General features: G+C 47.6%; 1 protein-coding gene and 1 long non-coding RNA gene across 4 annotated transcripts; one reads left to right on the plus strand and one right to left on the minus strand.

The window, feature by feature from the left end:
• Nucleotides 1–57: 57 nt before the first annotated feature.
• Nucleotides 58–13,083, plus strand: ANKRD13A (ankyrin repeat domain 13A). 3 transcript variants are annotated; one of them, XM_039561404.1, is made up of 16 exons: nt 58–168; nt 726–833; nt 2,976–3,108; nt 3,219–3,343; nt 3,807–3,852; nt 4,487–4,630; nt 4,989–5,184; nt 5,757–5,823; nt 6,751–6,832; nt 7,518–7,576; nt 8,166–8,302; nt 8,599–8,756; nt 9,213–9,317; nt 9,522–9,673; nt 9,886–9,950; nt 10,715–10,913. In XM_039561404.1, the coding sequence occupies exons 1-16, from the start codon at nt 127–129 to the stop codon at nt 10,911–10,913; spliced, it is 1,818 nt and encodes a 605-aa protein (XP_039417338.1). In that variant the 5' UTR covers nt 58–126. The 3 variants fall into 3 exon arrangements, with proteins under 3 accessions (XP_039417338.1, XP_039417337.1, XP_010396583.1); XM_039561403.1 differs by lacking the exon at nt 58–168 and adding an exon at nt 213–368 and having other exon boundaries at nt 10,715–13,083; XM_010398281.4 differs by lacking the exon at nt 58–168 and adding an exon at nt 2,352–2,405 and having other exon boundaries at nt 762–833; nt 10,715–13,083.
• Nucleotides 13,084–13,771: 688 nt separating this feature from the next.
• Nucleotides 13,772–15,789, minus strand: LOC120410876. The gene is made up of 2 exons (XR_005603211.1): nt 15,654–15,789; nt 13,772–15,550 (listed from the first exon to the last, which is right to left on the minus strand). It is a non-coding gene; the product is annotated as an uncharacterized LOC120410876 (long non-coding RNA).
• Between the last annotated feature and the right edge of the window lie 559 nt (nt 15,790–16,348).

Consider the following 16,348-nt stretch of genomic DNA (forward strand, 5'->3'; position numbering starts at 1 on the left):
GAGTGCTCGCGCCCGGGGCCGCGCCCGCCCGCCCGCTGCAGGCTCTCGGCGGGGTGATGGGAGAGACGGGCCTTCGGAAGCCTGGTGGAAGCGGCCGCTTTCCAGCAAGCGCTGCCCTCACCCGCCATGGCGGGCGAGCGAGCGAAACCAAGGCCGGGCGAAGGCGGGGTGAGAGCAGCCAGTGCTGAGCGCCCCCCCCCCCCACCGCGCGGAAGGCAATGGGACAGCTGCGGGCGGGACGTTCCATCTGTCCGCCCGCAGAGGGGGAGGGGGAGCAGCTTCCGCTTTCCGTGCGGTTGTCCGTGGCTGGGACACGGTGGAGTGCGGGGGGACGGCGAGGAGCCCCCCCCTGCTCCGGCCGCGCTGTGGTTCGTCCCAGCCGTCCCTGGAGGGACGGGGAAGAGGGGCAGGGACGGCTGAGGGGGCGAGATCGGGGAGGCCCCCGGGAGCGGGGCTGAGGGGGTACCGGGAGGACACCCTCGGGAGCGGGGGGCTGCGAGGGGCACCAGGAGCAGGGGAGACCCCCGCGGTGGGGTTTTGTATGGGGATCCCCTTGGAGCGGGGTGAAGGGTTCATAGGGGGTTGTGGCCCGGGCTCGCGCACACACACCTGGGTCAGGTGGGTGCCAGGAGAAACGAGAAGCTGAAAGGGTCAGGGCTTGAGTAACTTGGGGTGTCCAGAATCCAGAGAGGGAAGAGTGAGGGGCCCTGGCTCCCCCTCCCCAGGTGTGTGCCGGGATGAGCTCCCCTGGCGGGGCCAGCAGCGCCTTCCCCCTGCACGTCCTGGTCTGGAATAACGACTACAGGCGGCTGGACGAGGAGCTGCAGGACCAGGTAATGGGGTAGCCGGGCTCTGAAGGGGCTGCTGGGGGGGCTGGTGGCCTCAAAAGAGCTTTTGCCATAGTGCGGGGCTTGGTGCCGCTCGCTCACTGCTGTGCCAGGGAGAAGCACCCTGGTGGTACTGCCAGGAGCGTTTGCTGAGCTTGAGGGACCCCTGAACTTCGTCACCTGTTTATTTGTGGTGTGGGAGTGATGGAAGGAGGTGTAGGAATATGCTTTCACGCCAGATATTAAACGTTGGCTTCCCATCTGTAAAGCTTTGCTCTTAAGTATGCCAGTGCAGCTGCAGAGTAGCTCTTTGGGAGAGTTAGGAGTCCCTTTAGAAGAGCAGCTGTGATGGAAATTAATTTATTTATTAAAGCAATAAATAATGTTTAGCTTAGTGGGAAGTCAGCGTGCACCAAAGGTGGCTGCTGCTGCCAGAGATCAAACCAGCCCCTACCTTGCTGAGCACCATCAGTTCTCATGGATTTGTTGCTGTCCAAGATCGGGGGCAGAGTTTTTGTATTGGTTGGAATGTTTTCAGCATCTCTGGTAAAAAAAATGGATCATTGTTCCATGCTGGAGAGTAGAAAACACAAAGCTGTCCCCTCTCTGGGACACGATGACGTAAGGAAACAGCCTGAAAGCTGCAGCAGAGCTCGAGCAGCAAAAATCCTTCTGGCTGAGCTGCTGTGGAAAAGCTCTGACACAGGCTAGAGTTAAGGTACAGTTAATAAGCAGAGCTGATTAATTAATTATACCTGACACCACAAGTACATGAGCCCAAGACCAGCTGTGCCACCTCCTGATTGTCACCTGCAGCTCTAACGGTGCACCTGACTTACTAATTCCTGCTTAGAGCATGTTCCTGCCCTGGTTTGGGAGAATCTTTGGAATGCAGTCACTTTTAATCTAATTTATGTCATCTTATGCATTAACAAAATCTTTAACCTCACTGGCACTTTGCTCCTGTGTGTTTATTTCTGACACCTGTGAGAGTTTGTCATTAAATAGGGATCACTCAGCAGCCTCCCGCTTGTGGAATGCTGCTTCCTGCCTCCATTCCCTGTAGAAACCAGCAGTGTGTGAAGATGGACTGTGTCTGTCTCTTACTTCCTTTACCTGCTTTTAAACACCTTTTTTTTTTAAAGTGTTCCAAAGATCTATTTCCTCCTGCTTCTTTGGGATGAGCTTCCTGCTGCCGGAGGGACGCGTGAAGGGATCGAAGCCACTTCCCAGCTGCAGCTGGAGTGGCAAACTGGCTCGGGCATGTGGGGACAAGGGAACAGCAACAAAGATAGTGGGGAGGGACCCTTGGAGCCCTTTACCTGTTGGTGCTGCAGTGTTGGAGCTGCAGGAGGTGGGGAAGCAAATTAATTAATGTTCCACCCCAGAAAAGAAGATGCATTAAACCAAAGTTTTCCCCACTCTGTGTGAGATATTCTGACTTGATGCTGTCAGATAACGCTGTTAACGTGCACAATAACCTTCCTTTCTCATTCTGCTATTGACTTTCCCCTTTTCCTCTAGTTATAGATGCTCTTCTGTTTCAAATCTCTAAGCTAATAGTGAAAAATGTGTAAGGTATGAGTATGTTGTGCTTGCATGTTTTGGATATTTGTGCCTGTGTAGTTTATTTTTTTATTTTAGTGACTTGTAGAGAATGCCCTCAATCCTCATTGTGCTGTGTGTGCTTTGTGAAACACCATCTGCTTCTGTCCTTTCCAAAAGTGCTGTCCAAAATCCGTGTTGTATGCCCTGTTGCCTTTTTTTTCCCTTTCCCCTCCCCTCTTTTGTTGGACAGTTTAAGCCCTCTGTGGGGTCTCAGGCTCTCGGCTGTCTGTGGGGTGATGCACACGGACGAGAACTCCCATCTCCTCCTGACCTTTCTGGGGAGAGACAGAGGGGAAAGAATGACAGAAAAAGAAATGAGAAGCATCAACAAGAACTCCTGTCCTACAGTTTTTGGGGCATTTCATAGGCCCCATTCTGCTTCTCCTTTTATTCACGTGGGGAAGCAAGACGGCCCCGCAGAAGGGCGGTGCAATAGAGTTTGGGAACTGTGGGAATGGCAGGGAATATGGACTCCTGGATTAGCCCTTTGTTTGTGTAAGCTCTGATGAGCTGCGTTCTTTCTCTCTCGGACACTGACAGGATGTTGACCAGCGGGATCCGCGGGGCCGGACCTTGCTGCACTTGGCGGTTTCCTTGGGTTACATAGAATCTGCCAAGGTCCTCCTGCAGCACAAGGCAGATGTGACCAAGGAGAACGCGCAGGGATGGACGGGTAAGGACAACCCGGGGTGTGATACTTTTGGTAGCAGATGTTCTTTGTTTTTACGTGGAATTTTGGGCAGCAAGCAAAGAGACATGAGGCCGTGGCTGGGTTTCTTTCAGTTTTGCACGAGGCTGTCAGCACAGGGGATCCAGAGATGGTCCAGTTGATCCTGCAGCATCGGGACTACCAGCAGACCTCGATGACCCTCGGAGGAGTTCCTGAGTTACTGCAGAAAATTAACGAGGTGATGATTTATTGAAATGTAAACTCTCACTCCAGACTGACTTCACTGCTTGAATTCTCATTCAAGTAGTTCAGTTAAGTGAACTATTGCAATCAGCTGGGCAGTTGTGTTTTGTTCCAGCCTGCATGTTGCATAGTGCTGAGGGACATGGAGGCTTTTCCTTGACTTTGTTTAAATCCTTTGTCATGAACTCCAATATTAGAGGGTGAATCTTGAAGGCATTACTGCCTCTCCAGTAAAACAAGGAAGAACAACTCCCCAGATAGCAGCAGGGGCAGGGCAGTGGCTGTTACTGCTACTTTCAATTGCTACTTTCAATTTCAATTTTAGCATTCACTTACCATTTCTCCAGTTCTGCTCCTCTTTTTTCTTCCTTTACGCAAAATGTTCATGGGAAATGCTGCGCTGAATGTCAGAGTAAAACTATTTCGTGAGGTATTCATCAAGTGTTTTCCTTCTGCAGACTCCTGACTTTTATGTGGAAATGAAATGGGAATTCACTAGCTGGGGTAAGAATCCTGCTCCTTGTTACCAATTCCGAGCTGTAAAAATGAGTTACAAATGTCCCACAACACAGGCAGGGAAATATCCTCTCCCCGGAATCCTTCTCTCTTCCCTCTCAAAATGACCTCTTGTGTTTTTGTTGCACAATTATTCTTTGTTTCCTGTTTATTTGGTTGGTTGGTTTCTAGTAGTGGAGAATTTAGCTGTTGTTGCAATTGCTGAAGACTTTTCTTGGGGTATTTTTTTACCTGTCCCTGGCCATTGACGACTGAAGTGATGGTGTGTCATCTATGGATGCACTGGCTATTTGGGCAGTACCTGCTTTTCCCTGAAAGGAGTCAACACTAGGCCTCACAGCTGACTAAATATTTCAAATATCAAACTGTTAGACTGCGAGGCATGGGGTTTATGCCATTTCACATCTTTCAGTCTGAACAAATATCTTCTTCCTTTTCATATTCATCTGTAAATTAGGCCTGTTTTACCCCAAGCTGGTAGTTCTTAAAGCTAAAGAGGATCAGTATCTCACCTCCTCTGGAATGACATTCCCAGGAGTGAGCAATCCCTGTTCTTGAGTTTGTTTCCTCTGTGCTGCACCTCTTGCACATTTTCCCTTTCCAATCCTCCCATTTCTCCCAGTGCCCCTGGTTTCCAGGGTGTGCCCGAGCGACGTGTGCCGCATCTGGAAGAGCCGGGCCAAGCTGCGCGTCGACATCACCTTGCTGGGCTTCGAGAACATGAGCTGGGAGAGGGGCAGGAGGACTGTCATCTTCAAGGGAGAAGGTAAAGAGTTCACCTGCCTGCACTACTGATGCCCAAATTCTGTGTGAGCACAGTGAGAAATCCTGATTTTACACAAAAAAGGCCTCTTGTGTTTTATGAAGGTTTTATGTTTATATTCATGTCTCTTAGAGACACTGTTTTGTGATGGCTGCACTTCTTTGCTTTGAGTAAATCTGGGGTAAAAAATTGGTGATAGGGCTAAAATTTCGGTGTTTTACTCAGTTTCCCTCCTTCTGTTCTGCTGCCCCAATCCCAGCTGAGTGCAAAAACACCCGGATTTGATACACTATATACCCCCAGCTTTTCACCCTGGAACACTTGCTGAGTTTTTTAACTTCAACTGTGCCTTTTCCACCAGACACTGGTGGCTGGGCAGAGCTCATCGAGATCAACCACGATGACAAGTTTGTCACGACAGAGAGGTTTGAGATCTCCCAGCACATGAAGCGTTTGACTCTGGGATCCATGACACCCAAGAGGAAAGATGTGGAGAGACGCCTTACATCTCCAATCATCAGCACGTGCCTTGATACCAAAAGCATTGCTTTTGAAAGGTGAGACAGAGAGTTTGTCTTAGCAGATAAACGTTTTGATGTTCTGTTTGGAAAAAGCTTTAATGATGAACTCTCAAAAGCTTTGATAGCTAAAACTTTCAGGGTTACGCCTGAAATTACTTTAAGCTTCACAAACCATTAAAGAAATTTGGGTTGGTCAGCTTGCCACTATTGCTTGGCAAAAAGCTCCCAGTTGAAAGAAATCATTGGCAGAAAACTTCCAGTTTATCATATTAGTGGGGTAGAATCATTAAGGTTGGGAAAAGCCTCTTAAGATTGAGTCAGTTGCTCACTGCAAATTTGCATTTCACCTAAATCCACGTGCTGGAACTAATGGACAAGAGCTTTGATTTGGTAACAAATAAGTCAACTTTCACATGAATACTTAAAAAAAATGTGTATGTTGTGTCTTTTAACAGACACACATTTGTCTTCATTACTACACCTATTTTTCCAGGTATCTGGGGTTAATAATCTGTCAAATGTTGTTTAAAATCAGATTTAGAAGAACCAGCTGGGGGTTGTGTAGAAATGCAGCTGTGTAGACGCTTGTGGTGTTCCCTTTTTGTCAGAACCACATCTGGATTCTGGGTATGGAGGACAGAAAAATCAGAAGGTGTCAATGGTTATGAAGCCAAGGTAAAGCCTGTTCTGTTCTTCTGATAGGTCTTGCAGCAAATTGAAGTCTGGTTGTGCTTTTTCTGTATTTCCTGAATATTTCAGGTCTTAAAATTCCTGTTGGGACATTTGTTGTGTTGCCAGCAGAATTGGGCTGGAGTGAGGAACTTCCAGGCCTGTGGGAGGGATGGAGCCCCTGTGCAAGGGAATATAGGGGAAAAAGGGGGCTTAAAGAGGGGGGAAGAGGGACAGAAGATTCAGCAAAGCTGCCAGCAGTCCTTCCCTTCCAAAGGCTGGCACTTAACTCATGCTTGAACACTGCCATTGTTTCAGTGTGTGAAAGTTGAGGAACCTGTTGATAATAACAGCGTTGCAAGGGACCAGCAGCCTTGAGTGGCATCATGAATTCATGAGCTGGACTCTGCCCTGCTTCTGAGTCACAGCTGCTTAGAATGGTTCCACCTGACACTGGTTTTGACCTCTATTTTGCCTCAGTGAAATATTTTTGAAGGTGTGGTAGGAATTTGGGTTCAGAATCACGGGATTTAATTTCCCTGGTTCTGTGTTTACTCCAGGTTTGGGAATTGGTGCAATAAATACATTTTTTAAATTTCACTCACCAGAAGAGTAAGTGCTGAGTAGCTTTTACATTTATCTGAAGGTTTTTCCTGGTAAGACTGCAGGGCTCTTCAGCTGGACAGGGAGTTCATTAGTGTTCCTGCAGAACTAAACTGTCACTAGATTTCATTTCTGTGGTCTTACAACTAATCTCTGTTTAGAAATACTGTTCCCTGACTTTCCTTTTCCATTCCCTCTTAAAACCTCTTGGAAATGCCTGTCTGGTGTTGAGGTTGGTTCAGTTAGTTTTGTGTACATGATGTTTTACTGGGGAACTCCTTTTTTTAACCTGTGGTGCTGCTTGGTTTTTGTCCCTGCATTTTTTGTAAGGTCTACATGGCAAACAACGTGAATGTGATCACACGGATCAGAACAGAACATTTAACAGAAGAGGAGAAGAGGAGATATAAAGGTATCTTCCCCATAGGAAAATTGGAGATAAATAGAACCCTTTGGCTCTCTGTCATCTCCTCTGAGTGACTGAAGAACTGGGTAGACAAACAAGGAAATTCTCTTCTTGCTGACTTTGCCCTGCTTTACTTTGACATGTTCTGTGTCTGAGGCAGCTCATTATTTCACTCTTAACCTACAGATGAACCTGGTTTTATCCCAGCTGTATTTAGAGGAAAGAAAAGCCCTTCAAACCTGTTGAAAGTTTACTGACAGTTTGAAAATGCTGCACTTTTCTGCTCTGAAATATGTTCATGCCCTTACTTCACTTTGGCCATGGATACAAGATTCACAGAAGCTTTGTTTGCTTGGAATTTTTGTTTGGTTTGGTCCACTGATTTCTTCTGGTATTTGAATTAAAGGGTGACCAGCCAGTAACTTCATATGGAAATTCCCCTACCATGGGGCCACTGAGGCACTGGGACTCATAAAGGTGTCTGCTAATCAAAAAACCCCACTGACAATCTTTGCTCCATTCTGTATGTTGTTCCTGTTTTATACTGTCAGCTGCAGGTCCTGGGCTTGCCTGGTAAAGCTCACAGGAGATCTGAGCAGCTTCCCTTTGGGTTGGAAGCCTGGCCTGAGTGCCAGTTTTACTGCTAATTAATACTAATGGCTGGTTTTGTTTTCCCTCCTGTTACCTGAAGCTGACAGGAGCCCTCTGGAATCATTCCTGGGGACAGTGGAGCATGAATGTGGTGCTCAGGTGAGTGTCTGATGTCAGCACAGCTCACTGGTGTGTGGAGTCACCTCTTGTTTCCTTAGTTTGGCAGCAGTTTCGATTATGAGGTTTTCATTTCCCCTGAGGATGTTTTTGTTTGGTTGGAAATAGGTGAAATTTAAGATTCCTTCCAACCCCAACCATTCCATGATTCCACGTGGCTTTAGAAACTCCCTTGCTTCTAAACTGCTGAAGAACAGTGGATAATGGATTTGCTGGCTCTCTGTCAGGATGGCATTGCACATTGACAGGGTAGAGATTTTGGGTTCAAATAATCCATCAAAGGTTTGACTTTAGTAAAGGATTTGGAGCTTGGAAATGCTGTGGCTCGTGTGTACATTTCTGGTTGGTTTCCAGCTTTAAAGTATCTAAGTATTTTTCCTGTCTCTAAAAAGCTTGGAGATTTTTAACCTCAGTGAAACCAGTCTAGTAAAGGCTGGTATTTATGGCTGTGTGTCACTGTATCTGAAATGAGGAATGAGTTACTTCACAAAGGGTAACTTAAAAGTTTCTTGTAGTTGCCACTGTCTGTTCAGTACTTTTTGGGTGGTTTTTTTCCTCTCTTGCCTTCTAGAATACATCCAGGACAACAGAGTATGCTGCAACCAACAATCCCACTGCTATTTCTCTGGAGGAATACTTCAACCCAGAATTTGATCTGAAAGGCAGAGACATAGGAAGACCAAAGGAAGTCACCATTAGAACACAGAAGTGAGAAATACCCTTTAAACTATTTCTAGTTAGTCTCTTCCCAGTTTCTAATCCGTGGAAACCATTTTTACAAATATCCAGTGTGGTTTTTTCCCCCAGCTTTCACAATTAATCAGAAGAGGGATCTTGAAGTATTCAGCTACAATCTATTTTTAATTCCAGTGAGTGAAAGCAAACATTTGGGCTGGTGCTGTAACTTGTTAGTAACCTCCTGTCACTGCCCAACTGCCTGTTTTGCTTTGCATCTGTTCCTAAACTGTGAATTTAGGGAGTTTTTATCCTATTTTGTCTTAAAGATTTAAAGCAACCTTGTGGATGAGTGAAGAATTCCCTTTGTCTCTTATGGAACAAATCACTCCAATCATTGACCTGATGGCCAGAACCAGTGCTCATTTTGCCAGACTTAGGGATTTCATCACTCTGGAATTTCCGCCGGGATTTCCTGTCAAAATTGGTAATCTTTAGCAATTTTTATTGTAGCATCTTGTCCATTTTTTCCCTTTGGTTTTGCAATATATTATTTACAGAAACCACATTAGCCTTTTACTTGTCTCACTAAATGATACCTCAAACATTGTCTTGTGTATCTGGAGTCACAAAATCCAAATTCTGAATGAACAGTTCAGAAATACCATTTTAAAGACAGTGTCATTTCAGTGAGAATGAGCTGTTGTCGGCCTCTTTCCTCTTACCTTCAGTGCCTTAAATTTGGCAAGTCTTATTCTAAAATAAGAGATTTAGAGAGAGGTTGAGAATAACTAAAGCCACCTTCTTGGTGAGGTGAGTTACTCTGTGCTTTGTCATTATAGGAAGCTGTTGTGGAATATACCCCATAAACATGTAAGGGTTTGATGTAGGTGTGGAAGTGAGTAAGAGTTCTCATTTTGACAGAAATCTTGTCCTCTTACAGAAATTCCCCTGTTTCACGTGCTGAATGCCCGAATTACTTTTGAAAATGTCAACAGCTGCAGGACAGCTGAGAGAAGCTCTCCTGGTGGTGCACAGAGTGATGCAGGTAAGGGGTGGAAAGGTGCAGGGATCCCACCTTTTTACATCCCTGTCCGTGGAATGCACAGAGGAGAGAGAAGCTGAACTGCAGGGAGTGCAACAGGGGGAGCTGCAATTTGTTATCCTGCAAAAGCATTCATCAGAATCTTTTCGGTTACAACTTGTTACAAACAGGGCACAGTGTATTTTTAACTTCATTTGGCTTCTGTAGGTGCTAATTTTGAGGTCGACCAGTCGGTGTTTGAGATCCCCAAATCCTACCACATCCAGGATGATGGCAGGAACATCCACGTGCAGGATGAGGATAATGAGATCATGCAGTTTGCCATCCAGCAGAGCTTGTTGGAATCTGGTGGAAATAAAGTAAGTGCTGGGATCTGTGCAGTGGCAGCTTGGGCAAGCATTGTGCAGCAAGAGCTGAAGGAAACCTGGGTAGGATCAGTTTTTCAAGACCTCAGAAAATAAAAATAATGTATTTCAAAGAAGAATTAAGGGTGGTTTAAAGGTTACTTTCAGTGAGTTACTCTGCAGACGTGGTAACTGCTGTGGGATTGTCTGTCTTTACCCATCTCTAGGAATTGGGGGTGCATTCCAACGGAGCAGTTGCATATTCCCAGGACTTCAATATACAGTATCAGAAGTAAGTACATTTTTTCACATCAAACCATGCAGTGATAGAGCCAAAATACCCCCAGCAGTAGCATGAAGCAATTTTGCCTTTTTTTTTTGGCGTATGTGAGTAGCAGATGCACAAAACTCAAGGTCTCTTCTTGTGCTTCTTCCAACTTCTCCAAGAAACAAGAACTCTAAACTGGGCCTCCCTGGTTTGTGTAGTGTAGTTCTTCCCAGCTGTGGGGCTGGTCTGTGCACACAACAGATTCTTTACTCAACAAACAAACCCAGTCCTTCAGTTCTGCTCTTAAAACTCTGAATTTGATCCCTCTCAGTTGAATGTTTAGTTATTAGAGGCTTCACACTTCAAGGCAGCTCTTCTTTCTTTTTAAAATCCTTGTGTAATCCTTAAAAACACAGATTTAATGGACACTTAAAAATGAGCTCTGGTGTCTGTGGAGTCTTTCTGCAGTTAAATGCAAAGAAACCAAGAACTGAATCCTCTGGGTTCTTACGTAAATGGAAAATCCTTTAAACCAGGTGAGGATGCTTTTAAAGGCCCATTGAAAATATAACTGTTGGTATCTATGAAAGATTCAAAGGAATCAAGGTTTGACATTGAGAATTTTACAGATGTTAGAACAGCTGCTCTCCTATCCTCAAACTGTTTTCTTCCCCCTGGGAGAGATTTTCAGGTGTGTGAGTCTAAAACAGTTGCCAGGAAGGATCATTGCAAGGAATATGAGACAGGCTCTGTCTCTTTTACTTCTCAAAGTTATTCTTTTCCATCAGGGCACTGCAGGAGAGCTTTCTGACAAGATCAGGGAACTCCCACAGCAGCAGCTCCAGTGAAGTTTCCAGCTTTGAGAAGGACTTACAGCTTGCCATGGAATTGTCTGTGCGGGAGCAGGAGGAGCAGGAGAAGCAGCGGCGGGAAAGGGAAGATGCAGAGCTTCAGCAAGTCTTACAGCTCTCTCTTGTGGAAAAATAGCTCCTAAGTGACCTCCTGAAGCAGGGATGACCAAATCTGCGTAAAACTGGAGGTTTTCGGAGCTGTCAGTCTGAAGACCACTCCTGGATTGCTTAAGGAAACATTTCACCTGCCTTCTAAGTTGGCATCAGCTGCAGAAACATGATTTATTTTTGTTTGGGGGAGTTCCAGATCACAGGACTCCACATTTGGCTCCCCAACCATGCAGTCTTAGCTTTGAAGGAAATGTTTTTATCTAAACTTATTTATTGAAGAGCAGATGGAAATTTTGCTTTGCATCAGGATGTGGGATTGCAGTAAAGCTTGAAAGCCTGATTTATGGGGAGTTCAGGAGGGAAACTTCATTACTTACCAAAGAAATACTCATCTGCTTCATTATTTCTCAATAATTCAAAGCCATTGCCTGTTTTTCCAGCTGTTTCATGGGAGAGCATCTCCCTGCCTATACACACACGGTAGTTCTTCATGCTGACAGATGTTTTCTGTTAGTTTTGTTTAGATGTGGTTCTCTCTCCTCTAGTTATTGAGATTTTTGGCTTAAGAGGGATGATTTTATACTTGAACAGCTCATCCAAGCTCCAGATTAAGCTAGTGCTTTCTGAAAAAGGACAAAACAAGTAGCCAGTAAAATTTTAGATGCTGAAATGGGACCATCTGTCCAGTACAGCAGCAGTTTCTGCAGCGATTCCAAACCAGCTCGTTCCCATGGTCAGAGGGCAGCAAGAAATTAAGGGATAGATACAGGTGCTTCTTTGGGATCTCTTGGTGTGCACAGCTGAGTGTGGGTGCTAAATGCAACCAGCAAAAGAATTCAGGTGAGATTTTAATGTATCCTTATTGGAAGAGAAGTTTTAATTCTGCAAGGGAAACGTGTGTTGCTTCTTAAAACCCCAATGCTTGTCCTTCATGTGAATACATCTATTTTTTTACCTGAATATTTTTATTGATTTTAAACCAAGCCACTAGGCCTGCACTCATCAAACTGGTCTTGTAACGATTCCTAGGTCTGTTTTAACCAGCTTTCCTCAGGTTTTTGGCCATACAGGATCTTTGTAGCTCTTTTATCTGCACTTCTGTCGGTGTTTACAGTACTCACACTGTGACTCTCGAGTGCACTCCACAAGTACACGGTGAACAGCCACAGGAAAGCCTTACAGTTGTTAAATGTGAGCAATATCCCTCTGCTCTGGCAGGCAGGAGCAGAGGAACCTTTGGTATAGCTGCTCTGAGCTTGCTCCTAACACTGCTCCTGTTCCTCAGGCTAAACAGGGCGGTTCTGGGTGACCAACTATTAATTAACCAATGTAAAATCACTATAAAACTGACTTGATCATAACCAAGGGGGCAGTTGGTGACTTGGAACCCTATTTTAAAATGAATAATCCATTGTTTTACATAGGAAATTGTTACAGTTCCTTCAGCCTACACTAGGACTGGCCCCTCCACACTGGTTTTGTTCCCTGGGACAGCTTGCATCCCTAAAAACATCCTCCTGGGTGCTACAGGAATGGGGACTGTCCTGCACAGGGGCAGTGGGCTGGGTTGGAATTTCTTTCTTTGCAAAGGGGATTACTGTGACTGTCACAGTTGGGAAAAGGGAATAGGCCTCGTGTTGAGCTCCTGACAGGGTGGGAGGTAGGAGATGGAGCTGTGGGCATTCCTCCAGTGGGAATAAAGAGTGCTGTTGCCTTTACAAACCCGTCTGCCTGGCATTGCCTGTCTTCTGCTAAGCATTTCAAAGGTTACAAGAGGGGTAAAAATAGCATTTTTCAAGCTGGCTTGTTCTGGTTTTATATTTAAACTAAAGAACATTGAGCACTTTCAGTTGAAGTTTTGTTATGCTCCTGCTTCTTAGTCTGGGACTGTAAAATAAATTGGATTTGCTTTTGGGTTTTTTGGGTTTTTTTTGCTTTCTTTGGTGTTTGTATCATTCCAGCTAAAACTGGAAGGCCCTGCTTCCCTCAGCCAAGTGCTGCTTCTCTTAAAGCCTGACTTTTAACCCATTGAGTGTAAGATGGATGCCATCTGTGTGCTGGAAGAAAAACCAAAGGTACTGCACATTACAGCACACACAGTTATTTTTTTCTAGCACTGTATTTGGAGTCTTTTTTTTTTACTAATTATCTGCCTTTTGTTGTATTTTGGTACATTAAAGTGACGTTATCATCTACTGAATTCTTAAAGGTAGTTCTGGTTTAGTGTGAATCAGACCTATAATCCCCAGAACATCTTCAGCCAAGTTTTTAACCTCCCTGTTGTGAAAAGGGGGAATCAGTACAACACAGGTGAAAGGCAGGAGGGTAACTTTATTAATTTCTCTCTGCACCTTCTTGTAAGAGAGGAGCAGAGGGTTCTGAGTACATTTAATATTTAACTGTTGTGTAACAAGAGTCCAGCCTCTCTCTCTGAGGCAGCTTAAGGCTGATGTAGGAAAGAGAAGCTCAGAGATACAAACACTTGCAGCTTCTTCTAAAACTAACCAGCTTTAAAAGTTCTCTAAGTTCGTGCTGTTTGTTCCTGAAATCAAGACTGTGCTTTTTTCGTGCTTCTGATCCCGTTTCAAGGCTTTTTACAGCAGCACTTCATGATTTTCTTTATTTGGAAACCCTTCTTACACTGCTTTGGCTGAGTTTTGATTCATAGCTGAGCTGCTGGTAACTGCACAAGCATTGTAGGATGCGCTTTGATTGTGCTGTTAACGGCTCCTTGCTGACAAACATCCATGGAAACGTTCCCCCAGCACTGCCATCCCACTAAAAACAAGGTAGGAGCTGTGAGGGAACCGAGGTAGGAATCGGGACAGCCTCACCCCTTTGTGGAGCCACAGCCCAGTTAATAACAAACAGCACAGCCGAGAATAAATAAGAGCCTGGATTGTTTACTGAGCGTTTTATTTGTACAAAGAGGCATAGCAGGGAGTGAGGAATGAGAGCAAACAGGAATTCTGCTCCCGGGAATGCAGAGCTGGGGCTCTGAGCTTCACCATCCACCCCCAGGAGCAGTGCAGGCTGCAGGCCGGGCTTCACAGTGATGAAGGACCGAGAAAAATCAGGAATCAGTGAGCAAAAGGAGAAGCAGAAAGCAATAGAACAGTGCTGCCTCGCTGCCTCACTCCTGGATTAATAACTCCATCTGTTTGAGGCCAGGCTCACTCTGTCATTTCACTAAACAGAAAGAAAATCCCTGTTCAATGCCAGCACTCACCTCAGATGCAGCTCAAGGGCTTAGAGAGCAGGTCAACAACAATCATTCTGCAAGTTACATTTAAAAACTCTAAATAAATTACTAAGCAAAACACCTCTATGTTAAATATCAAAGTAATAATTAGTAAAATCCAGTTACTACTTGTAGCAGTGCAAAACAAAACAGCAGCATTTGTATGGAAGTGGGATTCAGTGTAAACACTTGTTACTAAACTGCAGAAAATGAGTCTGGCTGGAGCTCAGACACTTCCAGAGCATCTGCCTGGTTTGCAGACCTTTGGAGGCTCCTGTTTCCAGGAGGACAGTGACCAGCACATGCTGGAATCCCTCACCTGCACCCCAGATCCCAACAGGTTCAGCAGGGCTGGTTTGATGTGAGGCTATCTGGGGCGTTTTAGCCAGGAGTTAAAGCAAATAATGTTGAGAATGAAAAGCCTGGCCCAGGAACACTACATCAGGATCAGGTCGTGCATCAGTGTTTCTGCTCAGATGCAAGAATGGACCAGACCCCCCACCCACCGCTGGATGGGTCACTGAGCTTTTGCCTTTGGACTACTTTTGAACCTTAAAGCTCATCCTGTTCTACCCCCTGCCCTGACAGGGACACCCCCCCACTAGCCCAGATTGCTCCGACCCCCAAGCCTCAGCGTTCAAACAAGGAACTGAATTAATCAGAAAGCAAAAAGTGGATGTAGTGTGACTGAGCACGTGGAGCTGCTCCTCGGACAATGGCCCCAGTCTGGCTCTGTTCTTGTGACATGCCAGGCCTCGGGTGCCTGCACACCCCGGGGATGCTCTCGAGCACATCGGTGTCGGATCAGCCTCGCCAAAACGCTGCCATTTGGGAGGAAGGCGCCTTGCTCCAGACCCCGCTCCAAGCCAGACGGGTTTCCTGCGGACACGCCCCCAAGGAGCTCCAGGAGTCTGTTGGCTGAGGGAGGGGGTGATTTCCAGCACCCGGCCAGACCTTTGTTGGAAGCCACATCACGATGGAGCCATGTGATACAGCACGGGCAGGGAGGGGTGAAAAGCCACGCTCGCATCCTCAGGGCATCCCCAGAAGCTGACGGGAGCGGCGGCAGGACGGCGGGGACCGGAGGGGAGAACCGGGCGGGACCGGAGCCGTGCTGGGAGGGTGGGTACCGAACGGGAGAACCCGGTGGGTCTGGGGCAGTGGTGGCACGGTGGGTACCGGATGGGAGAACCTGATGGGTCCGGAGCAGTGCCGGGAGGGTGGGTGCCAGATGGGAGAACCGGCAGGACTGAAGCAGTGCTGAGATGGTGGATGCCAGGTGGGAGAACCAGGTGGGATGCAGCATTCCCTCGATGCCCCGGCGGGTCCGCTCCGCTACCGCCGCCGGACGGGCCGGTAGACACAGATGGCCATGAGGATGATGGTGAGCAGGAGCGCGCTGAGGATGCTGCCCAGCAGCACTGCGGTGGGAAAAGAAAGAACATCAATTAACACTGCCTGACCAACTCGCGAGCCCCCGGCCGCGTCGTGGCGGGGCTGTGCCCGGTGCCCCCCGCTCCTCACCCAGGTTCTGGTGCTGCAGCACTGCGTAGGGCCGGCTGCGCTCCGCCGGGCCCGGGGACAGCGGGGACAGCGCCCAGCCCCGCGCCGCCGCCAGCCCCATCGCGCCGCGACACAGCCCCAGCCCCGGCACGCCACGGACCCCGCCGGCCCCCGGGCTTTGTGCGCCCGGTCCGGCCCTGCCCCTTCCTGCCGCCCGCCCCGCCCCGGGACCGGCCTTCCGGGGGAGCGGGGCGATGGAGCGGCTCCGGGGGCGGCTCCGGGGGCGGCACCGGGAGCGGCTCCGGGAGCGACACCGGGAGCGGCACCGGGAGCGGGGCGATGGAGCGGCTCCGGGAGTGGCACCGGGAGCGGCACCGGGAGCGGCACCGGGAGCGGCCGGGTGTCCACCCCGCGCGTCCCTGCAGCCCCGTGGGCATCTTCTCCTCCACCCCAGCCCCGCGTGTCCCCCCAAGCCCTGTGTGTGCCCCCAGGCCCCGGCTGTCATGAACGTGGGTTCTTTTAGGTGTTTAATGGGCCCCAAGCACCGAGGAACGGTGATGCTGCACTCGAGCGATGGGACGGGACTGGGAAGCTGATTCACACCAGCTCAGGGATGCCTCACCTCGAGCCAGGATTTGGTTTTAAAATGAGATGTATTAGGGTCTTTCCTTCTTCAGCTGCCAGTTCCCTGGATCCCCCGGGATGGGGCGGCAGAA

This window comes from Corvus cornix, chromosome 15, assembly GCF_000738735.6.
Source record: "Corvus cornix cornix isolate S_Up_H32 chromosome 15, ASM73873v5, whole genome shotgun sequence".
In the NCBI taxonomy this organism is placed as follows: Eukaryota; Metazoa; Chordata; class Aves; order Passeriformes; family Corvidae; genus Corvus; species Corvus cornix.